The 22,804-nt window shown below is 41.1% G+C and overlaps 2 protein-coding genes across 3 annotated transcripts in view; one reads left to right on the top strand and one right to left on the bottom strand.

The window, feature by feature from the left end:
• RAP1GAP2 (RAP1 GTPase activating protein 2) overlaps window positions 1-22,804 on the top strand; it is a 490,286-nt gene that overhangs the window by 306,303 nt on the left and 161,179 nt on the right. The gene's annotated exons all lie outside the window — the stretch shown is intronic.
• LOC136323507 (olfactory receptor 1D2) lies at window positions 17,717-20,975 on the bottom strand. 2 transcript variants are annotated; one of them, XM_066255353.1, is made up of 2 exons: window positions 20,765-20,975; window positions 17,717-18,695 (listed from the first exon to the last, which is right to left on the bottom strand). In XM_066255353.1, the coding sequence occupies exon 2, from the start codon at window positions 18,682-18,684 to the stop codon at window positions 17,743-17,745; it is 942 nt and encodes a 313-aa protein (XP_066111450.1). In that variant the 5' UTR covers window positions 18,685-18,695; window positions 20,765-20,975; the 3' UTR covers window positions 17,717-17,742. The 2 variants fall into 2 exon arrangements, with proteins under 2 accessions (XP_066111450.1, XP_066111449.1); XM_066255352.1 differs by lacking the exon at window positions 20,765-20,975 and adding an exon at window positions 19,997-20,055.

The raw sequence follows: 22,804 nt of genomic DNA, 5'->3' as shown, positions 1-22,804 counted from the left end.
TTCGTGAGATACGTTTGTGATATTGTCCAATACCACAGACCTTACCCACTCTGTGCTGGACTCAAAGTTGCCTCGTTCTGCAGATGGCTCCTACTTTCTTTCTGCACAGGATGAAAATCTGTCAGGACATAAAGGATTGTAAGGCGTTGTTTCTGAATAGGGGTTGGTGATTCATCCTGTTGGCTGAGGTTGGGAAGGAGGGCTTAGTGCCTGCATAAAGGGAGAACAATACCAGGCTGTGGACACTCTGATGGCCCTGGGGAATCTGAGAACTGACCCCCTGATGCCCAGTTCAGGAAGAGAGGCTAAGTTGGAGCCACATCAGGACTATTTAACAGTTCTTGAGAGGCCTCGGGGAGGCAATCCCAAGACAGTGTGTTGAGATGAACCTGAATAATTGTTCCAGTATTAGTATCTATAAGTAAAAGTCTTGGGAAATGAGTTGTTTAGAAGGAATAAATTAATTCCACAGTGGACAGCAATCCTAAAGAATGCCCTAGGAGTAAGAGTAAGTCATAACTAATGAAGAGCTCTTGGCTTTGGGTCTTTGGAGAGCTGGTAAAATCTCAAGCACTTAATTTGGATGAGGATCATTCAAGACTGCTAGTAACCTTGAGCACTAAGTAAAAACAATTGAAAACAAAATCATATTTGGAGGGGAATAATGTCATCTTAGGCCTCCAATTATTTCTCTTAATAGTTTTTAAACACAACATTCAGCCCAAGTCTAGAGAATCATACAGCCAGGAAATAGGATTCTAAAAGGATGAAAAACAGCCCTGGCCTGTTGGTTCAGTGGTAGAGTATCAGCCCAGTGTGTAGAAGTTCTAGGTATGATTTCTGGCCAGGGCACACAGGAGAGGCAGCCATCTGCTTCTCCATCACTCCCCCCTTTTCTTTTCTTTCTATCCCTCTCCTTCCTTCCTGCAGCTAGGGCTCCATTGGAGGAAAGTTGGCCAGGGCTCTGAGGTCAGCTCCATGGCCTCTGCCTCAGGCACTAAAATAGCTCTGGTTGCAACAAATCAGGGACCTCAGACAGTCAGAGCATTGCCCCCTAGTGGGCTTGCCAGATGGATCCTGGTCAGGCACATGCGGAATTCTGTCTCTCTGTCTCCCTGCTTCTCACTTCTGAAAAATACAAAAATAAATAAATAAATAAAACATGAACAACAGATAAAAGCATACAGGGACTCCCTTCAATGTAAAAATCAGACATACAGAAAAACAATGATTCCTACAATATTTTTGAATATAGAGCCAAGTCAGAAAATGTTGGCAGCACTTTTTTACAAACTAAACCAACACAAGTAACCAGTAGTCAGATAAAAATCCCAATACCAGCCCTGCAAAGGCTGTTTTCTTTTAGACATTTCCTACAAGGGCAATCACTCCCCTGACTCCTAGTAGCACAAATTAGCTTAACCATTCTTTTACTCTATTTTAATGGGAGTTTACCTTTTATACTTTTTTCTTGTCTGCTTTCACTCCCTGTTATACAGTGATACCTCGGTTTTCATCGATAAGCTATCTAGAAACAATTGGCAAAATCCAAAACCGACAAAAACTGAGGCAATGATTTCCAAATGAATCAATGTAAATCCAATTAATTCATTTTAGACACTCTTAAATACATACCCAAAACACATTTTATAGAGAATAAATGGAGTGCTTAATACTAAAAACAGTAAGAAATTAATATAAAATGAATATAAAAGACTAATGTAAAGAATAAATGACCATTTAACAAGGCATTATTAGCAAGGGATACACTTAACAGGGACAATGAGATTTGAACATGTGATTTTATCTTACATGCATTACATACATTTTGAAACTGAAAATTGGAAAATAAACACATTACACTGAATACTGTATACGCAGTAATCACTTACATGTAATTGTAGTTTTAGCACTTGCAATCAATAAAAAAAGTGCAAAAACACTGAATAGCAAGGGAATTGTTTGGCTAGATGCATGGGGTGATGCTCTCACAAGAAACAATGCCACATTGAGCAGGAGAACACATGGGTTGCCCTTTGTTTTAACAAAATTAGCAGCGAGGTCACATGGACATGCTGACAAAATCTGAGGCAAGTGACAAAAACCGAGACAAATTTTTCACGGAAAAAACGGACAAAAACCGAAACCAACGATAGCTGAAGTCAATGAAAACCGAAGCATTACTGTATGTGTGAGGTTCATCTATATTAGTGTATGTGGTTGTAGAGTGTTCATTTTCATTGCTGTATAGTGTTCTGTTGTGTGAATATACCATTGAAAATCCATTCTATTATTGATGGACATGTCTGGTTTATTTTTTGGCTATTAGGAATAGTACAGCTACACACTGCTCTAGGGCATCCATCCGTAGGAGAGGAATTTCTGGATGATAGGGCAGGTATCTGTCTAGTTTTAGTAGACATTGCTAAACAGTTTTTTCATAATACATTTTAAAGTGTAAATATATGGATGAAGAATGATACCTAATTATTTCCATCATACCTAATTATTTCTAGTTGCTTCACATTCTTACCATGATTTGGTGTATTTTTATTCTTTTTATTTGAGCTTTTTATTGGTATAAGGTATATATATGTCTTATCTAAGTATAATAATATCTTATTGTATTTTACTTTTCATTTCCATGATGACTAACAAACCATCATCTTTCCATGTGGTTATTTTCCTTAAGTATATATATGCTCTTTTGTAATATACAATTAACTCTTTTTCCCATTTTTCTATTGGATTGTCTGTCTCTTTCATGTTAATGTGTAGAAATTTTTTGTGTACCCTGGTTATGAGTCCTTTGTCAGACATATGTAGATAAATCTCCAACTTTGTGGGTTAATATTTTTTCTTTTTTTTTATTGATTTTAATTTATTGTGTTTACATAGATTCTAGTGTTGCCCCAAATGCATCCCTCTCTTCCTCGTATTCCCCTGCATATCTCCCTTGTTCCCCTCCCCACAGCACCCTCCCCCCTTCCCTTCAGGTTCATCCTATCCTATCATCCCCTTTCCCTCTGTCCTCTTTTCCTCTGGTCCCTTTGATACCTCCTCTGTCTCAATTCTGCTTCTCAGTTTACATTGTTCATTGGATTCCTCAAATGAGTGAGGTCATATGATACTTTTCTTTCTCTGCTGGGCTTATTTCACTTAGCATGATAGTTTCCATGCCCATCCATGTTGCCACAAAAGGTAAGATTTCCTTCTTTTTCATGGCCCCATAGTATTCCATTGTATATATGTTCCACTGCTTTTTAATCCACTTGTCCACTGACGGACATTTGGGCTGTTTCCAGATCTTTGCTATTGTGAACAATGCTGCCATAAACATAGGGGTGCATTTCTCCTTTTGAATCAGTGATATGATGTTCTTGGGATATATGCCTAAAAGTGGGTTGGCTGGGTCAGAAGGCAGTTCGATTTTTAATTTTTTGAGAAATCTCCATACTGTTTTCCACAGTGGTTGTACCAGTCTACATTCCCAGCAGCAGTGCAGAAGGGTTCCCTTTTCTCCACATCTTCACCAGCACTTACTATGTGTTGTTTTGTTAATGAGCACCATTCTGACTGGTGTGAGGTGGTATCTCATTGTGGTTTTAATATGCATTTTTCTCATGATTAGTGATATTGAGCATTTTTTATATGCCTATTGGCCATCTGTATGTCCTCTTTGGAGAAGTGTTTATTCATTTCTTTTTCCCATTTTTTGATTGGATTTTTTTATCTTCCTGGTGTTGAGTTTTACAAGTTCTTTATAAATTTTGGTTATTAACCCCTTATCAGACCTATTGTCAAATATGTTCTTTCATTGTGTAGTTTGTCTTTTTATTCTGTTCTTATTGTCTTTTGTGCAAAAGTTTTTTAGTTTGATATAGTCCATTTGTTTATCTTGTCTTTTATTTCTCTTGCCAGTGGAAATAAATTGACAAATATATTGCTGTGAGAGATGTCCAAGAGCTTACTGCCTATGTTTTCTTCTAAGATGCTTATAGTTTCATGGCTTACATTTAAGTCTTTTATTTATTTTGAGTTTATTTTTGTGACTGGTATAAGTTGGTGGTCTAGTTTCTTTTTTTTGCAGGAAGCTGTCCAAGTTTCCCAAAACCATTTGTTAAAGAGGCTCTCTTTACTCCATTGTATGCTCTTACCTCCTTTGTCAAATATCAGTTGTCCATAAAGCTGTGGGTTTATTTCTGGGTTCTCTGTTCTGTTCCATTGGTATATATGCCTGTTCTTATGCCAGTACCAACCTGTTCTGATCACAGTGGCCTTGTAGTATAACTTGATATCAGGAAGTGTGATACCTCCCACTTTATTCTTCCTTTTCAAGAATACTGAGGTTATTTGTGTTCTTTTTTGGTTCCATATACATTTTTGGAATATGTGTTCTATATCTTTAGAGTATGTCATTGGAATTTTAATTAGTATTGCATTGAATTTATAAATTGCTTTGGGTAATATAGATATTTTAATGATTTTTATTCTTCCTACCCATGAACATGGTTTATGCTTCCACTTGTTTGTATCTTCCTTGATTTCTTTTATCAACATTTTATAATTTTTTGAGTACAAGTCTTTAATCTCTTTGGTTAAATTTACTCCTACATACATACTTTATTTCTTTTATTGCAATAGTGAAGAAGACTGTTTTCTTAATTTCTCTTTCTGTCAGTTCATTGTTGGTGTATAAAAACGCCTCTGATTTCTGAGTATTAATTTTATATCTTCCACCTTGCTGAATTCATTTATCAGGTCCAGTAGTTTTTTGACTGATACTTTATGGTTTTCTATATACAGTATCATATCATCTGCAAATAATGATAGTTTTACTTCTTGTTTTCCAATATGGATGCCTTTTATTTCTTTTTCTTGTCTGATTGCTGGGGCTAAGACTTCTAAAACTATGCTGAATAAGAGTAATGAAAGGAGGCATCCCTGCCTTATTTCTGATCTTAAGTGGATTGCTTTTAATTTTTGCCCATTGATTATAATGTTGGCTGTGGGTTTGCATGGATGGCTTTTATCATGTTGAGGTATGTTCCCTGTATTCCCACTTTGCTGAGAGTTTTGATCATGAATGGGTGCGGGATTTTATCAAATGCTTTTTCTGCCTCTGTTGAAATTATAATGTGGGTTTAGTGATGAGTCACATTGATTGATTTCCAAATATTGCACGAGCCTTGCCCCCCCCAGAATAAATCCCACTTGATCATGATGTATGATTTTTTCATGTATTGCTGTATCTGGTTTGCTAATATATATATATTTTTTTACAGGGATAGAGAGAGAGAGAGAGAGGGATAGACAGGGACAGACAGGCAGGAATGGAAAGAGATGAGAAGCATCAATTATTAGTTTTTTTTTTGTTTTGTTTTGTTTTGTTTTTCTTTTCCATTTTTCTGAAGCTGGAAACAGGGAGAGACAGTCAGACAGACTCCCGCATGTGCCCGACCGGGATCCACCCGGGGGCGACGCTCTGCCCACCAGGGGGCGATGCTCTGCCCATCCTGGGCGTCGCCATGTTGCGACCCTCCTGGGTGTCGCCATGTTGCGACCAGAGCCACTCTAGCGCCTGGGGCAGAGGCCACAGAGCCATCCCCAGCGCCCGGGCCATCTTTGCTCCAATGGAGCCTTGGCTGCGGGAGGGGAAGAGAGAGACAGAGAGGAAGGCGCGGCGGAGGGGTGGAGAAGCAAATGGGCGCTTCTCCTATGTGCCCTGGCCGGGAATAGAACCCGGGTCCTCCGCACGCTAGGCCGATGCTCTACCGCTGAGCCAATCGGCCAGGGCCTGGTTTGCTAATATTTTGTTGAGGATTTTAGCATCTAAATTCATCAGGGATATTGGCCTATTATTTTCTTTCTTTGGGTTGTCTTTGCCTTGGTTTGGAATCAGAACTGTTCTCGCCTCATAAAAGGAGCTTGGAAGTTGTCCTTTCTCTTGAATTTTTTGAAATAGCTTGAGAAGGACAGGAGTTAGTTCCTCTTTGAGTATTTGGCAGAATTTACCTGTGAAGCCATCTGGCCCAGGGCTTTTGTTTGTTGCGAGTTTTTTGATAACTGTTTCGATCCCATTTGTTGTAGTTGGTCTGTTTAGGTTTTCTGATTCTTCCAGATTGTATTTGAAAGATTATATGTTTCAAGAAATTTGTCTATTTCACCTAGGTTGTCTAAATTTTTGGCATACAGTTCTTCATAGTATTTTCTTACAATCCTTTGTATTTCTGTTGTGTCAGTTGTTATTCCTCCACTCTCATTTCTAATTTTATTTATTTGGGTCCTCTCTCTCTTTTCTGGGTGATTCTGGTTAAAGGTTCATCGATCTTGTTTACCTTTTCAAAGAACCAGCTCTTGGTTTCATTGATCTTCTGTAATGTGTTTTAGCCTCTATGTCATTTATTTCCACCCTGATCTTTATTATTTTCTTCCTTCTACTACCTCTGGGATAAACTTGCTTTTTCTAGCTCTTGAGGTATGCCTGTAATGCTATGAACTTCCCTCTCAGGACTGCTTTTGCTGTGTCCCATAAATTTTGAGTTGATGTATGCTCGTTATCGTTTGTTTCTAGGAATTTTTAAATTTCTTCTTTGATCTCATTGTTAACCCATTCGTTATTTAATAACATGCTATTTAGTTTTCAAGTGTTTGAATATTTTTCATTTTTCTGTTGTGGTTGATTTCTAGTTTCATACCATTGTGATCTGAGAAACTGCTTGATATAATTTCAATCCTCTTAAATTTGTTGAGACCGCTTTTGTGCCCTAACATGGTCTATCCTAGAAAATGTACCATAAGCACTTGAAAAGAATGTGTATTCTGCTGCTTTAGGGTGAAAGATTCTGAAGATACCTATTAAATCGAATTGATCTAGTATGTCCTTTAAGTCTGCTTTTTCTTTGTTAATTTCCTTTCTTGAGGATCTATCTAGTAGTGTTAGTGGGGTATTGAAATGCCCTACTATTATAGTATTGCTGTTGATCTCACCCTTTAAATCCATCAAAGTCTGGCCCTGGCCGGTTGGCTCAGCGGTAGAGCATTGGTCTGGCGTGTGGGGGAACTGGGTTCGATTCCTGGCCAGGGCACATAGGAGAAGCGCCCATTTGCTTCTCCACCCCCACCCCCTCCTTCCTCTCTGTCTCTCTCTTCCCCTCCTGCAGCCAAGGCTCCATTGGAGCAAGGATGGCCTGGGCACTGGGGATGGCTCCTTGGCCTCTGCCCCAGGCGCTAGAGTGGCTCTGGTCGCGGCAGAGTGACGCCCCGGAGGGGCAGAGCATCACCCCCTGGTGGGCAGAGCATCGCCTCTGGTGGGCGTGCTGGGTGGATCCCGGTCGGGCGCATGCGGGAGTCTCTCTGACTGTCTCTCCCCATTTCTAGCTTCAGAAAAATACAAAAAAAAAAAAAAATCCATCAAAGTCTGCTTTATATATTTAGGTGCTCCTATATTAGGTGCGTAGATATTTATAACGATTATATCTTCCTGTTGGATTGCTCCCTTTATCATTGTGTAGTGACCTTCTTTATCTCTTACTATAGTCTTTGTTTTAAGGTCCATTTTGTCTTTTATAACTATTGCTACCCCAGCTTTTTTTTTAATTTTTATTTGCGTGAAATATTTTTTTCCATCCTTTTATCTTCAATCTATGTGTATCTTTTGATTTAAGGTGTGTCTCTTGTAGACAGCATATGTATGGGTCCTGTTTTCTTATCCATGCAGCTACCCTATGTCTTTTGATCGGATCATTTAATCCATTTATGTTTAAGGTTACTATTGATATGTAATTGTCTTTTGCCATTTTATTCTTTAAAACTGTATTCCTCTTTTGCTATATTCTTTTTCTCCTTTGATCGGTTTACAACAGGCCCCTTAGCATTTCTTGCAGTCTTGGTTTGGTTGTAGTGAATTCCTTGAGCTTTTTTTTGTCTGGAAAGCTTTTTATTTCTCCTTCAATTTTAAATGATAGCCTTGCTGGATTAAGTAGTCTTGGTTGTAGGCTCTTGTTCTGCATTACTTTGAATATTTCTTGCCATTCCCTTCTGGCCTCAAGTGTTTCTGTTGAGAAGTCAGAAGTCATCCTTATGGGGGCTCCTTTGTAGGTGATAGTCTTTTTTTCTCTAGCAGTTTTTAATATTTTCTCTTTATCACTTAGCTTTGGTATTTTAATTATGATGTGTCTTGGTGTAGATTTCTTTGGGTTTCTCTTTAATGGAGTTCTCTGTGCTTCTTGAACTTGTGAGATGTTTTCCTGCCTTAATTGAGGGAAGTTTTCAGCTATGATATGTTTGAACAAAGTCTCTATCCCTTGTTCTTTCTCTTCTTCTTCAGGAACCCCTATGATGTGGATATTATTTCTCTTCATGTTTTCACAGAGCTCTCTTAGAGTTTCCTCAGACTTTTTGAGTCTCTTTTCTTTTTTCTGCTCTGCTTCCATGCCTTTATTTATCTTGTCCTCTAACTTGCTGCTTCAATTTTCAGCTTCATCCATCCTGCTTTTAATTCCTTTTATTGTGTTCTTCATTTCTGATGTTGTATTTGTCATTTCTGACTGATCTTTTTTATTATTTCAATGTCCTTTTTTATATTGCTATCTCTTTATTTAGGTGTTCGTAATGACCATCTATTGTCATTCTAATATCTTTGAGCATCCTAACAATTGTTATTTTAAACTCTGCCTCTGGTAATTTGGTTATATCTGACTCATTCAGGTCCTTTTCTGGGGATTTCTCTTGATTCATTTGTGTTACATTTCTCTGCCTTCTCATTCTGTCTGTGTAAAAGAAGGTTTTGGCCAATGAAGTCCACTGGGTGTGGCCTCTGTGTTTCCTAGGTGTGGTCTGTCTGCAGGCCCGCCACTCCCTCTGCTGCTGCTGCCTAGGGTGTTCAGGTATGGGTGTTGCTGTGGTTCTTTCTCTTCTTCATGGGAGTGGCTGTGATCACGTGCTCGGGTGTACAAGCCTCGGTGGCCTTGGCCTTTGCCCCGCCCCCATGGGTGGCATTCTGCTTGGCCCTGATGGCAGGGGTGAGCACCTTTGCTCAGCTGTGGGTCTCTGCCTGATTCTGGGCTTTCGCCTTTTAGTCTGCTGTTTTTTTGTTAATTTCCTTTCTTGAGTATCTATCTAATGATGTTAGTGGGTTATGAAATCCCCTATTATTATAGTATTGCTGTTGATCTCGCCTTTATATCCATCAAAGTCTGCTTTATATATTTAGGTGCTCCTGTATTAGGTGCATAGATATTTATAATGGTTATTACTTCCTGTTGGATTGCTCCCTTTATCATTATGTAGTGACCTTCTTTATCTCTTATTATAGCCTTTGTTTTAAAGTCTATTTTGTCAGATATAAGTATTGCTACCCCAGCATTTTTTCATTTCCATTTGCATAAAATATTTTTTCCAATCTTTTACTTTTAGTCTATGTGTATCTTTTGTTTTGAGGTGTGTCTCCTGTAGACAGCATATGTATGGGTCCTGTTTTCTTATCCATGCAGCTACTCTATGTCTTTTGATTGAAACATTTAATCCATTTACATTTAAGGTTATTATTGATATGTAGTTGTTTATTGCCATTTTATTCTTTAAAGTTACATTCCTCTTATACTATATTCTTTTCCCCCTTTGTTCTGTTTACAACAGGCCCCTTAACATTTTTTGCAGCATTGGATTGGTTGTAATGAATTCCTTGAGTTTGAGGGGGGGGGGTTTGGCCTGAGGAGCTTTTTATTTCTCCTTCAATTTTAAACAATAGCCTTGCTGGATAAAGAAGTCTTGGTTGTAGGCTCTTGTTCTACATTACTTTGAATATTTTTTGCCATTCCCTTCTGGCCTTAAGTGTTTCTGTTGAAAATTTGGATGTCATCCTTATGAGGGCTCCTCTGTAGGTGATTGACTTTTTTTCTCTTGTAGCTTTTAATATTTTTTCTTTTTCTCATAGCTTTGGTATTTTAATTATGATGTATTTTTGTATTTTTCCGAAGCTGGAAACAGGGATAGACAGTCAGACAGACTCCTGCATGTGCCCGACCGGGATCCACCCGGCATGCCCACCAGGGGGCGACGCTCTGCCCACCAGGGGGCGATGCTCTGCCCCTCCGGGGCATCGCTCTGTTGCAACTAGAGCCACTCCAGCCACTCTGCCTGGGGCAGAGGCCAAGGAGCCATCCCCAGCGCCCAGGCCATCTTTGCTCCAATGGAGCCTCACTGCGGGAGGGGAAGAGAGAGACAGAGAGGAAGGAGAGGGGGAGGGGTGGAGAAGCAGAGGGGTGTTTCTCCTGTGTGCCCTGGCCGGGAATCGAACCCAGGACTTCTGCATGCCAGGCCGACGCTCTACCACTGAGTCAACCGGCCAGGGCCGGTGTAGCTTTCTTTTAGTTTCTCCTTAATGGAATTCTCTGTGCTTCTTGAGCTTGTGTGACTTTTTCCTTATCAATTTAGGAAAGTTTTCAGCTATGATTTTTTTAAACTAGCTCTATATCTCTTGTTCTTTTTCTCCTTCTTCAGGAATCCCTATGATGCGGATGTTGTTTCTCTTTAGGTTTTCAGAGCTCTCTTAGAGTTTCCTCTGACTTTTTGAGTCTCTTTTCTTTTTGCTACTCCACTTCCATGTTTTTGTTTATCTTGTCTTCTAAATCACTGATTCGATCCTCTGTTTCATCCAGCTTGCTTTTAATTGCTTCTAGTGTAGTCTTCATTTCTGATATTGTGTTTGTCATTTCTGACTGGTTCTTCTTTATTATTTCAGTGTCCTTTCTGATGCTTGCTATCTCTTTATTTATGTGCTCATTGTATCTATCCATTGTTACTCTAAGATCTTGAACATTCTAATAATTTTTTTTTCAATTTTTTTTTTTTGTATTTTTCTGAAGCTGGAAACGGGGAGAGACAGTCAGACAGACTCCCGCATGCGCCCGACCGGGATCCACCCGGCATGCCCACCAGGGGGCAACGCTCTGCCCACCAGGGGGCGATGCTCTGCCCCTCTGGGGCATCTCTCTGTTGCGACCAGAGCCACTCCAGTGCCTGGGGCAGAGGCCAAGGAGCCATCCCCAGTGCCCGGGCCATCTTTGCTCCAATGGAGCCTTGCTGCGGGAGGGGAAGAGAGAGACAGAGAGGAAGGAGAGGGGGAGGGGTGGAGAAGCAGATGGGTGCTTCTCCTGTGTGCCCTGGCCAGGAATCAAACCCGGGACTTCTGCACGCCAGGCCGATGCTCTACCACTGAGCCAACTGGCCAGGGCACAATAATTAATAATTATTTTAAAGTGTGCATCTGGTAGTTTGGTTATTTCCATCTAACTCAGTTCTTTTTCTGAGTGTTTCTCTTGTTGATTCATTTGGATTGCACTTCTTTGTCTTCCCATTTTGTCTATGTATACACTTCTCATTTGGGTGTATTTTTTGTGAAGCTAGCTAAGTCTAGGTTTGGTATTGTCTGCCTTCAATTTTCAGTTCTGTTATTTCTAGATCTTCTTGGGTGGCATCAGCTGTTTTTTGTAATCCGCTGTGGGCTACTTATCAGCTATCACTGTTATTTTTTGCTGTTTGTGTCGGAGTTTTCTAAGTCTTAGCTGGGTCAGGTGTGAGGAGCCCTTCGTTAAGCTTCCACTCTAACAAGGGTAGTTAGGTCCTGAACTGGTGCTTTCCGGATCTGGCCACTGAATGTGCCCTGGACCTTCCTGTTTGAGGCCTAGCGCAGATCAGTGGAAGTCACTGCCTGTGACTGGCTCTTATCAACCTTTTGGGAGCTACTGGCGATCCAGACCTTGTGGCTGCCTCTGCTGGGTCCAGGTGCCATTGTAAATATCAGCTGCACTCCTAGGCTTGCTTTTATATACTCTTGGCCTGGAAACGTTCTTTAAAAGTTCAAGTTTCCCTGAGATCCACTTTCTGTTGCCTCTTATTGCTGGCTACTTGTTGGGCTCAGTACTGTAATTCAGTGATTAGGTACAGTACTGGATGTGGCCTATTTCTTAGCTTCAGGTGTCATTCTAGCCAAACATTTTATTTATTTTATTTTGTTTTGTTTTTTTCTTCTTTATCAGCACTCAGTAGGGTCCTCTGGGTGTGGCCCCTGTGCTCCTGTTGTGTGGTCTGTCCAGTGGGCCACTGCTGCTGCCGCTGTTGCTGCCTGGGGTGTTTAGGCTCAGGTGCTGCTGGCACCAGCCTGCCTCCGCGGTCACCACTCCCCAGGGTGGGCTCATGTGTACCCGCATGAGCCCGTTTGGACTGCTTCCATGGTTGCCCCAGCCTCTGCTGCTGCTGAGGGCCAGCTTGTCCATGGGCAATTTTGCTCATGGGCTTGGGCCTCTATACCATCTGCCCAGCTTTCACCCCGCGGTTGGTCCTACGCACACCCACTCGGACCACTTCCGGGGTTGCCTCGGCCTTTGCGGCTGCCTAGGGTTAGTCCACATCATGAGGGGTCTGCGTGTCGGCTCAGACCTCCTCAGCTGCTGACGGGGGAGCACACATGCCTGCTCAGTCCACCCGCTTGGTCACCCGGCTTCTGCTGCTGCTGAGGGTGCGCCCACACCGCAGGCAGGTTTGCATGCCGGCCCGGACCTCTGCAGCGGCTGCCTCAACTTCTGCCCTCACTGGCGGGGTCATGTGTGTCCATGCGGACCCCTTCTGCTGTTGCTTGGGCCTCCGCCTTCACCAAGGGAGGGCCCATACAGCAAGCAGGACTGTGTGTGAGCCTGGACCTCTGCAGCGGCAGCAGCAGCGGCAGTTCCTGCCTCCGCAGTCAGCCTGCGCATGCTCGCTTGAACCGCCCTGGCCACTGTGGCCGAGTCCTGCTTCCTTCTGCCCATTTGCTCCCAGTAAGCGCTCAGCAGTGCGGGGTGGGGTGGGGTGGGGGAGGGGTGTAGCTTAAGCTTCTGCACTTCCTATTTGTGTCCATAATGTGCTGCCTGCCTCTAAATGCCTTTGCTCTAACTGGGGCAGGTGAAGCTCTGGTGGAGATGGGGTAATATTTTCCCTTTGCTGGTACTGCTGTTCCTAGGAAAAATGTTCACTTTAGATTTTGGGAGTGACTCAGCCCAGGAGTTAGGGTGTCCATCCCTCAAAGTGTCTCCCCCTGTGCCTCTGAGACCACTCTTTCCCCTGGCAACTCCAGTCCTCCCAGTGCTCCTCACTCCTGGAGCTCTGGGAAAGTGGCTGTGAGCGAGGCTCTCCATGCAGTCCCTTTAATATGGAGCCTGGGTCCGAGAGTTCTGCCTCATTCTCTTAAACAGTGTCTGGGCTCTTTTCTCAGCCAAATATAGTCCGTAAGCCCCCTCCAGGCTCCAGGGTTCTAGGCTGAGATTTTAGTTTTAGAGTTGAGGACCCACAACTCACTGGAAAACCCTCCCCGTCACTAGTGTCGCTCCAGGCCGCCGCTTGCTCCTGGGAGCGGGACATCCTTTTCTGCATCTCCACCTGTCCTACCAGTCTCAGTGTGCGTTTTTCGGTGGTCCTTGGCTATAGAATCCTCTTAGTTTAGTCCAAAGTTGGTCTTTCATGATGAGTGTTCTCAGATTTAAGTTGTAATTACCTTGGTTATGGGAAGTGGAAGTTGAAGTATCTGCCTACTCTGTGGCCATATTTTCTCCTTGTGGTTTAATATTTTCAATTAACATTATGTTGAGAAACAGATTTTACGTTCAGTACAGTCCAATATATTAATTTTCATTTTATAATTTGTGCTTTTAATGTCTCATTTAGTCTGACCTGTGGGGGTGCAGTGAATAAAGCGTTGACCTGGAACGCTGAGGTCACTGGTTCGAAACCCTGAACTTGCCTCGTCTAAGCACATATGGGAGTTGATGCTTCCTGCTCCTTCTTCCTTCTCTCTCTCTCTTCTCTTTCTCCAAAAGTGAATAAATAAAATCTAAAAAAAAATCTTGCTTCATAATCTTTGCTAAATCTTTGCTAATATTCTCCTATAAAAGATATATTGTTTTGTCTTTCACATTAAGATCTGCTATCAACCTAGAACTGATTCTTATAGCAAGTGAGGGAGAGATTTAGATACATTTTTCTCCCCAAAGCATGGACCTCCTACTGATCCATTCCCACTTACTAAAAGAACCATCTTTTCCCCACTGCCATATGAATTTGACCATTAGTTAGGTGACTGTGTATATGTGAATCTGTTTCTAGACTCTGTTCCATTTGTCAGTTTTGTCTGTCTACCCTTTTATCAATATTCCACTTATTTATTAACTATATTTTCTAGTAGGATTGATGTATGTTTAAATCCTTTGTTTTCTTATTCAGTTTTTCTTTGGTTATTGTTGGCTAGCTTTTCATATAAATTTTAGAGTAAGCTTGTCCATTTCCTCAAAAAGACCTACTAGGATTTTGATGTTTATGGTATCGAAATTAGATTGCTTTGGGGGAAAATGGGTATCTTTCTAATAATGAGACTGTTATGTCATGAATTTGGGGTATTTTTCATATTCTTTCTTTAATTTACCTCAATAATATTGTGTAGTCTTCAGTGCCATTCTTGCCAATCTTTTCTGCATTTATGCTTATGTATTTGATACTTTGTGTGTGTGTGTGTGTGTGTGTGTGTGTGTTTGTGTGTATTTTTCAGAGTGAGAGCAGGGAGGCACAGAGGGAGACTCCTGTATGCATCCAACCAGGATCCACACAGCAAGTCCAATAGGGAGCAATGCTCTGCCCATCTGGGACATTGCTCTGTTGCAACCAGAGCCATTCTAGCATGTGAGGCAGAGGCCATGGAGTCATTCTCAGTGCCCAGGCCAACTTTGCTCCAATGGGAGAAAAACAGAGAGATAGAGAGAAAGGAGAAGGGGAAGGGTGGAGAAGCAGATGGGTGCTTCTTCTGTGTGCCCTGGCTGGGAATCAAACTGGGATTTCCACATGCTGGGCCAATGTTCTACCACTGAACCAACTGGCCAGGGCCTAAATCATATATATCTAATCTTGTATTGTCAATTTTTCACTATATCGTGGGACTTTGGGTATATAGATATTTTTATATATTTATTATTTTAATTATTTTTGTAGTAAAATTCTCAAAATATGTGTGGGAAAGGTTAAGAACAGTGTGGGAAAGGTTTATAAGAGTGCAGGGAGGGTTTATAAAGCCCTAAAATATATATAAATAATAAAATAAATATAAGGTGGCTACTTCGTGGATTTTTGCCTATGGTGGTGGGTTCTGGAACCTTACCCCCACAATAGACAAGGGACCACTGTATATACATTTGATCTCCCATTTCTGGCACAGAATCCTAAAAGCTTTGGAATTTCCCAAGTGATAAGAGTGTAATAGTGTTATATTTTCATTGTTTTATTTGGGTGACATTGGTTAATAAAATATACAGGTTTCAGATGTACAATTCTATAATACATCATCTGTATATTGCACTGTGTGTTCACCACCCCATGTCAAGTCTTCCTCCATCACCATCTATTCCCCCTCTACCCTCCTCTACCCTCATCCATCTCCCCTACTTCCTTTCCCTCCTGCAATCCCCACACTGTTGTCTGTGTCTATAAGGTATTTCCTATGCTTAATCCCTTCATCTTTTTCACTCATCTCTCTAACCCCAATCCCTTCTGACTGTTGTCAGTTTGTTCTTCATATCTATGAGTCTGTTTCTATCTTTTTCTTAGTTCATTTTTCTCATTAGATTCCACATATATGTGCAATCATATGGTACCTGTCTTACCCTGACTGACTTATTTCACTTCACATAATACTCTCCAGGTCCATTCATGCTGTCATAAAAGACAAGATTTCCTTCTTTATTATGGCTGAGTAGTATTCTATTGTGTAAATGTACCAAAACTTACTTATCACTCATCTACTGATGGACACTTGGGCTGCTTCCAAATCTTGTCTATTGTAAATAACGTTGCAATGAACATTGGGATGCACATATTCTTTCAAATTAGTGGTTTGAGATTTGTTGGATAGATTCCCATAAGTGAAGTTTCTGGGTCATAAGGCAGTTTAAAAAAATTTTTTAGGTAACACCATACTGCTTTCCACATGACTGCACCATCTTCACTCTCACCAAAAGTACACTCGGGTTCCTTTTTTCATCCTCAAGACATGTCCAAGATTTTACTGCCCTTGTTTTCTTCTAGAATTTTTATGGCTTCAAGTCTGATCAATTTTGAATTTATTCTTGTGTGTGGTATAAGAAGGTGGTCCAGTTTCATATTTTTGCACGTATCTGTCCAATTATCCCAACAAGTGTAATGGTGTCTTGATATTTACTACAAAATCCTTTCAACCAGACCTGAATTTATGTTAATGAGGTGACCTTTAGAAAGCACTTAAGGTTTGGGCTTGTTGTCAGGGGAATCAACCAACCTCTGCAGAGCAGTGAAGAGCAAGAGGTTGAATTAATCACTAGTGGCCAATGATTTAATCAATTATGCCTATGTCATGAAGGCTTCATAAAAACCCAAAAGGCCGGAGGTCAGAGAGCTTTCAGGTTGGTGACCGGTGGAGATTTGGGGAAAGTGTCATACTCAAAGAGGGCATGGAATCTCAATGCTCTTTCCCACACATGTTGCTCTATGCATCTTTTTTACCCAGATTATCCCGTTATATATTTTTATAATAAACTGATAATCTAGTAAGTAAAATGTTTCTCTGAGTTCTGTGAGCTGCTCTGGCAAATTAATTGAACCTGTGGAAGGGATTGTTGGAACCTTCAACCCATAGCTAGCCCATCAGAAGTACAGATGACAACCAGGCCTTGTGATTTGTGTCTGAAGTGGGAGGCAGACAGTCTTGGAGGACTGAGCCTTTAACATATAGAATCTGATACTATTTCCAGGTAGACAGTATCAGAATTAAGTTGAATTGAAGGCCACCATGTTAGTGTCAGAGAATTGCTTAGAGAGCAATTGGTGTGGAAAGAAACCTACACATCAGAATTGGAGTCAGAATCATAGAACCTAAGTAGAAACTGGGATTCAGAGTTACCTTCTCACCTCCAATGGCTTCAGCCACTATTCTAGCTCATAGGCATGTGCTGATATGCTTGAGAGTTCTTTCTAGGGTTCATGAAGAAGAGAGGGGAGACATGAAGGGCACATAAGTGATGGAAAGGAATGGCATCCCAAAGATAAAGTCTGACTTCTCTTGGAGAAAAGGAATCAGGAAAAAGAGAGATAATATTCTTTTGAGAGCCAAAGGACTAAAATCTTTACAGAGTAAAGAAGAGGAATCTCCTGCCACTCTGCCTGAACATCAGGACTGGTTCAGAGGGACTGTGGGTCTGAACTGAAGCAGTGGGAGCTGAGCCCAACAGAGCATTAGGAAAGGGGTGGCCTCAACCAGGGCATCTGCAGTGTGAGTAGTGCAATGTGTTTTATAAATGGCTTGTAGGTAGCAGGCCCCTTAGAGAAGCTTGGAGTTCAGAAGAATATGAACTCTGAACTCAATGTGTGTACTAAGAATTTGAGAGATCCACTAGGACATAAGTGGATATATCTGGATAATGCTGGGGCTGTGGGTCTATGTCAGGCAACGTGAAGGCTTTAATCCTGAAAACTTTTAGTACAAGTGTTATGTGACTTTATTTATTGCCAAAGATGATGAGGTCTGAGGGACATTGATTACACACATATATATTATCTTCTCACAGATACATAAGCTTATTCTAAGGTGGAGCTATAGCCTAAACACTCCTGTATCCCTCAAAGGATAATACTTTGCACATGGTAGAGAAAATTCCTAGTCTGCTCTTTAATGCTCTGTTCAAAATTACTTCACGTCACCCTCTGGAAGGCTTTCCCTTGGAAGAGTCTTCCAAGAGCCCCATGCATGTCCTTGTTCCTCAGGCTGTAGATGAAAGGGTTCATCATGGGGGTGACCACAGCATACATCACTGTGGCCACTGAGTCCTTCATAGAGTAGGTGTTGAGGGGTTTGAAATATACCATACCAAGCGTCCCATAAAAAAGGGTGACCACAGCCAAATGTGAGGCACAGGTGGAGAAGGCTTTGTACTTGCTAGAGGCTGAGGGTAGTCGGAGGATGGCTCTGACAATCCAGACATAGGTCGTGATCATAAACCCAAAAGGGGTGAGGAAGATGAAGGATCCTGTGGCAATAAGTACCACGTGATTGACTTGAGTGTTGGAACACGCCAGCCTCAGGAGGACGTACATCTCACAGAAGATGTAGTGGATCTTCCGGGAGCCACAAAAGGTCACTCTGGTCATAAGGATGGTGTGGATTAAGCCATACAGAACAGAGAGCACCCAACACAGGGTGAGGGAAAAAATACAGAGCCCAGGGCTCATGGTTGTGGCATAGTGGAGAGGACGGCTGATGGCCACATAGCGGTCGTATGCCATCGTGGCCAGGATGAGGTTGTCTAGGGCCACCAAGGAGACCAGGAAGTAGAGCTGTGTTAGACATCCTGCATAGGAGATGGCTTTGTTCTGGGACTGAAGGTTCACCAGCATCTTGGGGACTGTGTTGGTGACGAAGAAGAGGTCGGTGAAGGACAGATTGGCCAGAAAGAAGTACATGGGAGTGTGCAGGCGGGAATCAAAGCTGATGGCCAGAATTATGAGCGTGTTTCCCACCACTGTGACCAGGTACATGGACAGGAACATCCAAAACAGAACCTGCTGGTCTTTAGGACTCTCAGAGAGACCCAGTAGAAGGAACTCCGAGCCTCCACTCTGATTGCCTCCATCCATTTCCCCAATTTCTGCAATATCATCACCAACAGACACTTACTATATGCTTTCAATCAAATAAGGACATTCAAATATTTAAAACCTATGTTTTTTCAGCATTAAAAATATCTTAGGCTAAATTTTATAAATATTTTTTTGCTAAAGAAACACTATAATAACAGACATAAAAAGAGAAACATAGAAAACTTTTATGTAGTTTAATAATTTTAGCCACAGCTAATCTGGCATACTCAATATAATAAGAATAATATCAACTGTCTTATTTTAAATAATGTCATCTTACAATTCTCTTGGAAGTGCTTAAAGATTAGTATGCAATAAGATATTGTAGACACGTTTGTGATATTTAAAAAATGTGTATGCAGTGTAAGAAATTGATGCAATACAATTGCACAAAGAGGAAAAGTAAAAATATTGAAAAGAAAATTCCGGTGGGCTCAGTGGATAGAGCATTGCCCTGTGTGTGGACTTCTGGAGTTCAATTACTGGTCAGGGCACACATGAGAAGCTGCCATCTGCTTCCTTCTCCCTCCATCTCCCCCTCTCTGCCTCTCTTCCCCTTTCCTTCGTCTGCTCTCCCTCTTCTCTCCTGTGTTTGCAGGGCAGGAGCCAGAATGTCTAGGTGGAGACTGTCATGGCAGGCCCCCTGCTACAGCCTAGAGGGAAGTGAAGAGTGAGAGAACCTATTATTATGGCCATTGCATGCAAAGTGTGCAGATTGTCTTGGTCAGGAGTTAGAACATAAAAGAGAGATAGAAAGATGAGCTATGCTATCTCCCGGAAGACAAGTGCTGGGCCAATAAAGGCGGATGGTGGGGTTGGGGGACGTGAATTCCCCACCATGGAAGGCATTCGAACAGGCTGTTTGAAATAACAATTTGAGTGATCATTGCCCTTGATTCAAACATTTAGTGAAAGTAGAATTTGCTTAAATTCTCTTAACATTAAGATTCCAAATGACAGAGTAACCATGTAGTGGTCCTTTGGCATTTGGGTTAAAATGGGAGTAATTCTTTGGACCGGCTATAGCGACCCTTCGTATGTAGAGTTTCTCAGATCTGGTTTTGTTACCCACATTATTTTCCTATGTTGTACACCATGAATGAGTTCATTTATTTCCCAACAGTTCTTAAGTGAGTCTTTTCAGATAAAGAGGCCTCTTAGAAAAGCAAAGAGTTTCAGTGAAAAAGGGGAACTGATAGTCTCATTCCATAGACCACTCACTGCAAGACCCCCAAATTGACTTGAGGATGAGAAAGAGCACCATGTGGCTTTCTACGTGACTCCAGCCCTGAGCACACCCAGCCACCACCTCTGTGTCTGCCATGGAGACAAAGGTCATTCATCTCCTTAAACCACATTAGACTTCCATCCACAGCCTGTTGCCTGGGTTCAGGGCCCTCTCGACAACCTGCCTGATAGGAGAGAAGGTAGGAGACAGGTAAGAGGACTGGGAAACATCAGAGAAATCGGTACCTCTGCTTTCTAGTCCTCAATCCAGGCTCTCCCCACAATCCAATCACATCGGAATCACCTATAGTGCTTTAAAAGAAAAAGGCTATTTTCTGGTCCCCTTTAACTAACTTCAGTTTTGCAAATCAAGTTTTTATTTTTAAATCAGCTGGCAATTCTGACTGTACACTGTAGAAAACTCTGCTCCTAGTCTGTAAGAGTCAGTGGGTTCTGAACTGTTGTGTGGTCAATTCTCTTTAGAGACACAAAGTTCTCTGCAATGTGGCTGGGCAGAGAGGGGGAGAAATTGGGGTGGTGTAGAAAAGGGGTCCAAACCTAGCACTAGCCAACTTTCCTTTCATACGTCCTGCGCTGCTCCGTAGCTGCATGACCTTGAGAAGGGCACAGTCTCCTTGAGCCTCCTCATCTCACTCATAAAGCCTTTCTTGCAAGTTTGAGTATCATGCATGACATGTCTGACAGCAGTTAGAAAACTACATAATGATGAAAAGATTGGAGAGATTGTTATATCATTTTAAATACTAAGAAGGTAGGTTATATGAAGATTTTCAAAGTATGCATCTTTTTGAGATACGTTTGTGATATTGTCCAATATCACAGACCTTACCCACTCTGTGCTGGACTCAAAGTTGCCTCGTTCTGCAGATGGCTCCTACTTTCTTTCTGCACAGGATGAAAATCTGTCAGGACATAAAGGATTGTAAGGCATTGTTTCTGAATAGGGGTTGGTGATTCATCCTGTTGGCTGAGATTGGGAAGGAGGGCTTAGTGCCTGCATAAAGGGAGAACAATACCAGGCTGTGGACACTCTGATGGCCCTGGGGAGTCTGAGAACTGACCCCCTGATGCCTGGTTCAGGAAGAGACTAAGCTGGAGCCACATCAGGACTATTTAACAGTTCTGGAGAGGCCTCGGGGAGGCAATCCCAAGACAGTGTGTTGAGATGAACCTGGATAATTGCTCCAGTGTTAGTATCTATAAGTAAAAGTTTTGGGAAATTAGTTGTTTAGAAAGAATAAATTAATTCCACGGTGGACAGAAATTCTAAAGAATGCCCTAGGAGAAAGAGTAAGTCATAACTAATGAAGAGCTCTTGGCTTTGGGTCTTTGGAGAGCTGGAAAAATCTCAAGCACTTAATTTGGATGAGGATCATTTAAGACTGCTAGTAACCTTGAGTACTAAGTAAAAACAATTGAAAAATATCATATTGGGAGAGAAATAATGTCATTTAGACCTCCAATTATTTCTCTTAATAGTTTTTAAACACAATATTCAGCCCAAGTCTAGAGAATCAGACAGCCAGGAAACAGGTTTCTAAAAGCATGCACAACAGATAAAAGCATACAGGGACTCGCTGAAATATTAAAACAGACAGAAAAACAATAATGCCTACAATATCTTTGGATTTAGAGCCAAGTCAGATAATGTTGGCAGCACTTTTTACAAGTTAAACCAACACAAGTAACCAGTAGTCAAATAAAAAATTCATTACCAGCCCTGCAAAGGTTGTTCTCTTCTATACACTTCCTACAAGCACAATCACTCCCCTGACTCCTAGTAGCACAAATTAGCTTAACCATTCTTTTACTTTATTTTAATGGCAGTTTACCATTTATACTCTTTTCACTTACTGTTATTTATGTGAGGTTCATCTATATTAGTGTATGTGGTTGTAGAGTGTTCATTTTCATTGCTGTATAGTGTTCTGTTGTGTGAATATACCATTGAAAATCCATTCTATTATTGATGGACATGTCTGGTTTATTTTTTGGCTGTTATGAATAGGCAGCTACACATTGCTCTAGGGCATCCATCTGTAGGAGGGAATTTCTGGATGATAGGGCAGGTGTCTCTCTAGTCTGTCTAGTTTTAGTACACTGATAAACAATTTTTTCATAATACTTTTTTAATGTAAATATCTGGATCAAGAATTATATCTAATTATTTCCATAAAAGAGGTACTTACTTGACCAACCTCTAGTATTTGAAAGAATTCTAGTTGCTCCACATTCTTACCATGATGTGGTGTATTTTTATTCTTTTTACTTGAGCTTTTTATTGGTATAAAGTATATATATCTTATCTAAGTATAATATCTTATTGTATTTTACTTTTCATTTCCATGATGACTAACGAACCAATCATCTTTTTGTATGTATATTTTCCTTAAGTATATGTTCTTATGTAATATACCGCTAACTCTGTTTCCCATTTTTCTATTGGGTTGTCTTATCTTTTTCATGTTAACATGTAATAATTCTTTGTGTATCCTGGTTATGAGTCTTTTGTCAGATATATGTAGAAATATTTTCTCCAACTTTGTGGGTTAAATTTTTTAAATTAACGGTATGTTGAGAAACAGATTTTAAGTTCAGTATAGTCCAATATATTAATTTTTATTTTATAATTTCTGCTTTTAAAATCTTGTTTAGTCTGACCTGAGATGGTGCCATGGATAAAGCATCGACCTGGAATGCTGAGATTGCCATTTGAAACCCTGAGCTTGCCTGGTCAAGGCACATATGGGAGTTGATGCTTCCTGCTCCTTCCGCCTTCTCTCTCTCTCTCTCTCTCTCTCTCTCTCTCTCTCTCTCTCCTCTGTCTCTACAATTAAATAAATAAAATCTAAAAAAAAATCTTGTTTAA

Source organism: Saccopteryx bilineata, chromosome 2 (assembly GCF_036850765.1).
Source record: "Saccopteryx bilineata isolate mSacBil1 chromosome 2, mSacBil1_pri_phased_curated, whole genome shotgun sequence".
In the NCBI taxonomy this organism is placed as follows: domain Eukaryota; kingdom Metazoa; phylum Chordata; class Mammalia; order Chiroptera; family Emballonuridae; genus Saccopteryx; species Saccopteryx bilineata.
The sequence above is the reverse complement of the archived record's forward strand: the minus strand, read 5'-3'. Positions and strand labels throughout refer to the sequence as shown.